The sequence below is a fragment of the Trachypithecus francoisi genome, unplaced genomic scaffold (assembly GCF_009764315.1).
Source record: "Trachypithecus francoisi isolate TF-2019V2 unplaced genomic scaffold, Tfra_2.0 Lachesis_group10, whole genome shotgun sequence".
Taxonomy (NCBI): Eukaryota; Metazoa; Chordata; class Mammalia; order Primates; family Cercopithecidae; genus Trachypithecus; species Trachypithecus francoisi.
In genome coordinates this window covers 13813235-13821208 of record NW_022681455.1, presented here as the reverse complement: position 1 = coordinate 13821208, position 7974 = coordinate 13813235, and the positions used below count along the sequence as shown (strand labels likewise).

General features: G+C 46.7%; 1 protein-coding gene across 2 annotated transcripts in view; it reads left to right on the top strand.

Annotated features, from left to right (window-relative positions):
- Nucleotides 1-3659: 3659 nt before the first annotated feature.
- The window catches only part of RANBP9 (RAN binding protein 9), a 93383-nt gene continuing 89068 nt past the window's right edge, over nt 3660-7974 (top strand). For both annotated transcript variants that reach the window (XM_033216269.1, XM_033216270.1), the window contains exon 1: nt 3660-4574. In XM_033216269.1, the coding sequence (XP_033072160.1) occupies nt 3989-4574 (586 nt within the window). In that variant the 5' untranslated portion in view covers nt 3660-3988. The remainder of the gene's footprint in view (nt 4575-7974) is intronic.

Below are 7974 nucleotides of genomic sequence, written 5' to 3'. Positions count from 1 at the left end.
AGTGAGTGAGAAAGTTGATTCTTCCCCAGTCAAGTCTTGAGATGACTGCAGTCCCAACTGACACCTTGAATGCCCATGAGAGACCCTGAAGCAGATCCAGTAAAGTTGTGCCTGATTCCTGACCCAAAGGAAATGTCTGATAATAAACGTTATTTTAAGCCACTAAGTTTGGGGATTATTTATTCTGCAGCAATAGATAACTAATCCAGACCCTAAAATCATACTATGGATCTTGGCACACATTGCCATAACATTTTCTAGTACCCAGAAGGATACTGTCATGGGCATTGACTGAAACAGGCTGGCCAGCATTTTACCTCTTTCCTGGTATCTTTCCTAGTATGGAAAATCCTCTACCGTGGGCACCAGTGGCCCTTTTCCACTAGGGCACTGTGTCCTAAACATTTTCATATGATGCCACGCACAGAAAATAAGATGTGAATGCACAAGACTGCTCACTGTTGGAAGGGACCAGTTCTGGAAGCTGTAGCCATTCAAGGCCCACCCTGAGCTGAAGTTATCAATAACGTAGCATCTCTGTAACCCAGTCACTGGATAAGCTGGGAATCTCTGCTTGCTGGTGTACTCTGGCATGGGCACACAATCTAGGCTTGGTGACTCTGAAACTTGAGTGAGTGGTGTAAAGGCTGGAGGTCAGAGAGATGACAATCTAGGTGGTAAAGGTGACATCTGGCAGTGATTTCTATGATCAGTGCTGGGGTCCAGGCCAGTCTATTTATGCAGCCTCTCCTCCTTTGGCCTTCGTTTTCAGGCCTGCTTGTCCAGCCTTCTGGTCAATTCTGAGAACCATCTAATATCTTTCCAGTAAGTTCCTTTTTTGCTTAAGAGAGCCAGAATTGGTTCCTATTGTTTGATACTGAGAAACCCAGCAGATACAGATACTGAGTAATATTAGAGCAATACATGGTAAAGACTGAAAACATAGGTTCAAGAAGGGCATGGATATGTTCATGGTTAATGGATTTTTACCATTTACATCTCCATGTACAATTCTATTATTTTCATAATAAAATTTACTTTTATTATGCATTATAATAAAAGTACATTACTTTAATAATGCATAATTGTCCATTATGGAAACATTTTACAATTTGTCCTTCATGTCTTTTTGGTAATGATTTTGGCAGTGCTGTAATTATTGTATTGCCTCTTTTCATTTAGCACATCATAATCATTTTTCTATGTCTTCGATAACATATTTTAAGAGGCCATAAAATATTTGTTTCAGAGAGTAGGTCTGAAATTGGGCCCGAGATCCACTAAGTCAAGAGGAAGGGGTGCCTTTTTCTAATTGGTTGGCCTCTTTTTGCACTTCCACTGCCCAGAAGGGATACCTTAAAAAAAAAAAATTGGCACGAATGTGCTATAGGTGCTCCTGCAGCATAACTCCACTGAATGGGTATGTGATAATTTCTTCTAGTCCCTTCAGGTTGGGCATTTGATTTACTGCTATATTTAATCTGCCATTAATACTTCTTGTTTAACATTTTTTGGCCTGAAGTATTTTCATATTTAGATTGTGTTGTTTGGCTTTTTTTTGGTTTTTGATAGGTAAGTCAAAAGGTATGAATTCCTTTATGTCTCCTTATAAATATAACCAAGTATATAGCTTTCTAAAAGGACATTATCAATGTTCTTTATCTCCTTCTGAATGAGAAAGTACCCATTTCACAGCATCCTCCCCCACAACTGAAATCATTAATTTCTTGATGGAGAACAACCAGTCCCCCTTATAAAATGCTTCCAACAAAATGTTAGACAATTCTATTCCTTGAGTTGTTACTAAGATACGGAAAGTTCTAGATAGTTCCTAAGTGTACTGACAGAAAAAAAGTACATCTTCATAAGTGTTTCAAGAAAGTTTAATGAGGCCTGGAGCCCATTTATTCTACCATGGCTATCATACATTTAAATAGAGCTTGGCTTACATTGAACTCATTGTGACTGTAATATTAATGAAAGTGTTAGAACACTGTAAATACAGTGACATCATGTGATTTAAAGTGCAGTGGTTTAAAAAAAGTCATCAAACAGGTTAAAATTAATGGATAGTTCTATTAAAGTACAACAGAGACCAGACGTGGTGGCTCACACCTGTAATCCCAGCACTTTGGGAGGCCGAGGTGGGTAGATCACTTGAGGTCAGGAGTTCGAGACCAGCCTGGCCAACATTGTGAAACCCCGTCTCCACCAAAAGTACAAAAATTAGCCAGGTGTGAGCACAGGCTTGTAGGCCCAGCTACTTGGGAGGCTGAGGCAGGAGAATCGCCTGAACCTGGGAGGCGGAGGTTGTGGTGAGCTGAGACCACGCCACTGCACTCCAGACTGGGCGACAGAGCGAGACTCCGTCTCAAAAACAACAGCAATAATAATAATAAAGTACAACAGAACATCTAGTTGTCTGGGTAACTGAGGGACAAATTAGGCCGAATGACTGTTATTTGTTCTGGCCAAATAATGTTGACCTTAAATTAAATCACCTTTGGCCTACCTTCTTCAAAACGAAATAATTTTCTCTTCGGCAAAACATTTCTTATTTGACCAAACGATTACCATCATATCTTTGGAAGCAAACAAAATATCAGAATTTACATCATATAATTTACACATGCAAAGCCCGATTTTGCCAGCTAGGGAGGGATACGCTAAACAAAGGGAAGTGGTGAAAACAAAATAGTAATGTTATGATGGGTCAGAGAGCAACACTTGGCAAGTTGTGCCAAATTAGTCGACGAAGCACTCTATTGGGAAATGCAAAGTAGGAAGTCCTATTTTTGACTCTGCTGACCTCAGTAAATATTTCCTTGTTTTAAAAATGGGCATAATTTTCTGTTACCTAAGAACACTGTTATGAAAATTAACGAGTCTATAAAATGTTCTGACGTCTCTAGAAGCCCTTCCTAAACACACACTATAATTGTGTATTCATACAGTGCCTGCTCCTGGTTTTTGAAGATATGCCGGTCTTTATTAATGACACCTTCTACCACTAAGTTCACTGTGAGTCCTCGTAAAATTAATTAATGAAATAGTCACTATTTTAACTGGGAGACTGCCTTCAGAAGTGGTTTCCCCTGCCCATATGGTCAATGTTACGAAATTAAACACTGTGAAGTACCAAAGGCAATGCGTTCCTCTTTGGAGGGAGGCGGCAAACGGGAACCGGACTGAGAAGAGAGCTAGCAGCACTGCGCGGGGAGCCTGAGCCGCTCCGCACGCCCCGGGCCGACGGGTCCTAGAGAGACGCGGGGCCCGGGCTCGCGGCGGCCCCAGCGGGGCTCGATTACTCTCGCCTGGGCGAGAAGCGGCTCCTCGGCTCGGAGGAGCCCTACGGTGGGGAGGTGGGGCGACGACAACAAAAAGAAGTCAAGTGGGAGGGGATTCGCCGGCGAAGGGGGAGACGGCGGCCGCCTAGCGGGAGGAGGCGGACGCCTCCGAAGGAACCTGCGGCGCCGGGAGCCCAACGATCCTGCCCACGAGCGACTGGCGGGTCCGGGAGGGCGCCTCACGGCGTGCAGCCGGGAGCCCCGCGGCCCGCCCCTCGCGCCGCTCGCGCCTCTCTCGCGCCTCCGTCCCGCCCCCTCGCCTAGCACCGCCCGCGCGCAGCGTCTCGCGCCGGCCGGGCCCGCCCGCCGGGAAACAGCCGCGAGAGCAGCGGCCGCGGCGGCCGCCAGCGCGCCTTCCCCTCCCGCGCTCTCGCGTCGCCCCCGCCCTCGGCACCTCGTCCCCGGGCCGCGCGCCCGCGCTCCGGCCAGCGTTCTCTCCCGGCCTCCCGGGCCCGCCGCCCACTCCCGCGTCTCCGAGCCCCTCAACCGCCGCTGTCTCCCTGGGCGCGCGGCCCGCCGCCTGCTTCCGGGGCGGGCGGACTGGGCGCCTGGTGCCGGCGGCCGCAGCGACAGCGCCCCCGGGAAGCAGAGAAGGAAGGAGAGAAGAGGTGGAGGTGGCCGCAGGCTGAGTCGCGGCCGGGATGTCCGGGCAGCCGCCGCCGCCGCCGCCGCCGCAGCAGCAGCAACAACAGCAGCAGCAGTTGTCGCCGCCACCGCCGGCGGCCTTGGCCCCAGTGTCCGGAGTCGTCCTGCCGGCGCCCCCGGCCGTCAGCGCCGGCTCCTCTCCAGCCGGCTCGCCCGGCGGCGGCGCGGGCGGCGACGGCTTAGGGGCCGCGGCGGCGGCCCTGCTCCTCCACCCCCCGCCGCCGCCGCCGCCGCCGCCGCCGCCGCCGCCGCCGCCGCCGCCGCCGCCGCCGCCCCCGCCGCCACCTGCCTCAGCGGCCGCCCCCGCCAGCGGGCCCCCCGCGCCCCCGGGCCTTGCCGCGGTCCCCGGCCCGGTCGGAGGCACCCCGGCCCCAGCTCTGGTGGCGGGCAGCAGCGCCGCGGCCCCCTTCCCGCACGGGGACTCGGCCCTGAACGAGCAGGAGAAGGAGCTGCAGCGGCGGCTGAAGCGCCTCTACCCGGCCGTGGACGAGCAGGAAACGCCGCTGCCTCGGTCCTGGAGCCCGAAGGACAAGTTCAGCTACATCGGCCTCTCTCAGAACAACCTGCGGGTGCACTACAAAGGTACTGGGCGTGTGTCCTGCGGTGGGAGTGGGGCACTGACCCGACGTGGCCGGCCACCGCTGTGCCGCTCTCGACCCGCCCGGGACCTCCTCCGACCCCCGCCCTCGCGGGCTCTGCCCTCGGAGGCCACTCGCCGCTTGTTGTGCTGCTCCGGGTGGGCGCGGGGGTCACGGTGAAGGATCCGAGGGTGAGGGGCGAGATTCTTGGAAGAGGAGGGTGAGTAGAATGCTCCAGGGTAGGAAGGAGCTGGTAATCCTAGGCCAGGAGCAGGACACCTTGAGGGAATCCGGGATGACAGGACAGAACTGGCTTTCTGATTTCCCTGGGAGATAAATCTTGGGGCTTGGGTAGAGGAATCCATGGACTCGGAGTTGGGTTACATTGTTCTCCAGGTGGTGGGTCAGGCGTTCTCCTCTTACAAGGAGGGAAGAGAGGCACGATTCTGAGGTATGATTTCTAATTAAGAGAGAGCTGGGATACACAGGGGGAGGAGTAATCAAAATTAGGCCAGAGATTGTCTAGGGGGACTAAAGGACAAGGGGCCCAAGTTTGCCATCAGTATATCTTAGTGAAAGCAACCGGGAGGGTAAGAGAAGGGAACCCCAGGAGCACCATTTTTTCTTAGGGGAGCAGAAACCTACCTCTCGCGATTGGAAGTGCTCTATACAGGTCCTTAGGTGTTGATGTTATATGAAGCCTTGTCGGAAACGAAGATGGAACAAAATGCAGCTTAGTATTTTGAAGAAAACTGGCTTATGTTTTACACCTGCAGTTAAAAACAACAACCTTAGGTTTGTGCTTGCCCCCTTCCTCCCTCACCTACCTCTCCTAGGTTAAAACAAAGCTTGAAGCAAATCAGTTGTATCTAAAATTATGAATTGCTATGGGAACTATTGAAATGTGGCCCAATTTAATAGCGTGTATCAAGTTTACTTGTGTGGAAGAAAAAAAAATCAATCTAACGTATCAGTCTGTCTGGAAACAAGTCCAGGGTTTTAGGCCCCAAATCTAAAGCAGGAGCTTTTTACATTCAGGGCAGCCTCACTTTGATTGGCTACAAAGGGGTCTGCTCAGATCCTAGTGACATGTATGTAGAGGGGATAAACAACCTTGTGGTTAAATTCTTATATGGGACTAAAATTTAAGAAGAAGCTTGATAAGTAAGTTACTATTTAACCAGAAAGGCGAATGGCAACAGAAATCTACCAAATGATTTGGCTGCAAAGAATCACTCACAAAAATAGGCCTTGAACATTTTTTAATTCTTGCATACATCCAAAGAAGTACTTCTAAGTGTTATCTTCCTTAATCTAAACGTCTAAACATTTCATTCACAATATCAAATCTTTGTTTTATCTTAAGTTAGGACATTTTGTTAATTTCCTTGTGAAATATTTCTACTTTTATGTTTTGATTTGTGTGAACGGTGCTGTGTTATGAAGTGTTTACTTCTGATCTGGCTGCCAGAAAGCTATTGTTAGATGTGACAGAATTTTATAATTTTAAACTTAAGGTTGACAGTAATTTGCTCATAAAATCAGAGCCAGTATAGATGAACAAAGAATCCTAGATTTCCTGAGTTCTGCAGTCGTTTGTAATTGTAGATATTTTACAAGACTGGGCCTCAGTTTCTTCCTCTGAGTGATGTGTAAGTTGAGCTGGAAGATTGGTAGGGAAATTTACAGCTCTGAATTTCCGTGATGTCTACGATTCGTGATTACTGTTTATTTAGTACTGTGAGGTGTCTTGATTAGTCTTTTACATAAGATTCATGATTTAGGTCAGAGAAAAATATATGTTTATGTGAAATTAGTTGGAGTTTGAAATATTTCTGACACTGCTACATTCCTGACACTGCTGTCTCAATTGTTTTTATTCTTGGCCTCTTTATTACTTTCTGTTGTGTAATACTAAGATTCACTTTCTGGGAACATAACTTTTATAAACATAAATCATTATTTCTTCCAGAACAGATTTTGTTCTTCCAGAAATTTTGTTATCCTTTTTATTTTCTTTCCCTCTCTTCTGTCTTCCCTTTGTCTCTCCCTTACCCCTTGTCAGAAAGTCTTTTTCCCTTTCTACTGCCTCTTCCTCTTGTCTTGTTACTATAGACTGTGTGTGTGTGTGTGTGTGTTCTGTTGTTACTGTTGATTTTCTGTGTGTTGTCTGAGAGAACCACACCGGTTGTAGTGGGCAGCTCTGTCCCAGTAGCAGTAGCAAAGAAGTATCACAGATAGCGGATAATACTTTAAAGTCACAGAATAAGAAGAGTGAATTTTTATTTAACCTATCATTGTGCTGCATTGATTTCATCTAAGTATTATAAGACGCTTTTAACATTAAAAGCTGCTATTCATATATTCATGTATTACAGAATTTCAAAAGAGTGATTATAATTATTTTCCAGAGTGACAAGAATTTTCCTTATCTTTGAAATAGAAGTATTTTGCTTTCTTTCGCTCCAAAGGTATTCTGTGTTTTTTGTGGTTGTTCTGGTGGTTTTCTTTTTTTTTGATTGGGTTTCAACTCTGTTGCCTTGTTGGAGTGCAGTGGTGTGATCATGGCTCACTGCAGTCTTGACCTCCTAGGCTCAAGGCATCCCCCTGCCTCAGTCGCCCAAGTAGCGGGGACCACAAGCTCCTGTCGCTATGCTGGGCTAAGTTGTAATTTTTTCGGATGGAGATGGGGTCTTACTGTGTTGCCCAGGCTGGTGTTGAACGTCTGGGCTCAAGTGATCATCCCACCTTGGCTTCCCAAAGTACCGGAATTACAAGCCTGAGCCACTGTGTCCAGCCTGTATTCTGTTTTTAAGATGTTCTAAATTGAAATTACTGCTTTTGGAAGCAGTATTGTTCCTTAAATGATTTGAAGAGATTAATGTTGAATAATACTGGACATGCAGATAAGGTTGATTGGATTGCAGAGGAGTAACTACAGGATATGTGTAGTGTATCTGAAATTTTTTGGAAGGCCTTTTGCTTCGCAGTCATACAACTGTTGAAAAACCCAGGGATAGCCCCTCTTATTTTTGAAATTGTTGTCAGTATTGGATTAAGTACAAATGTGACAAGTTTAGACTTAGTTATGATGATAACTTTATTTTACTTTAAATAATTTTAATGAATATGACGATGAATTTAGTCTAAATGTTTCAACAACAGATTGCATTTTTATATTTTTCTAGTTATTACCACTATTTGGATATTTTATAGAGTGTTTTATATATACACACACTAGTGGATCTGGACAAGATCCTGGAATTTTCATTTTAAATTTTAGAGAGTGGTAGAACCTGGAGGTTAGATCTTCCCAGTCATGAGTAAGTCAGGATTGAAAATTTTCACTAACTGCAGATCTAGTGTTCTTTTCACAAGACCATAGTATTGCCTGTTTTAGTTCA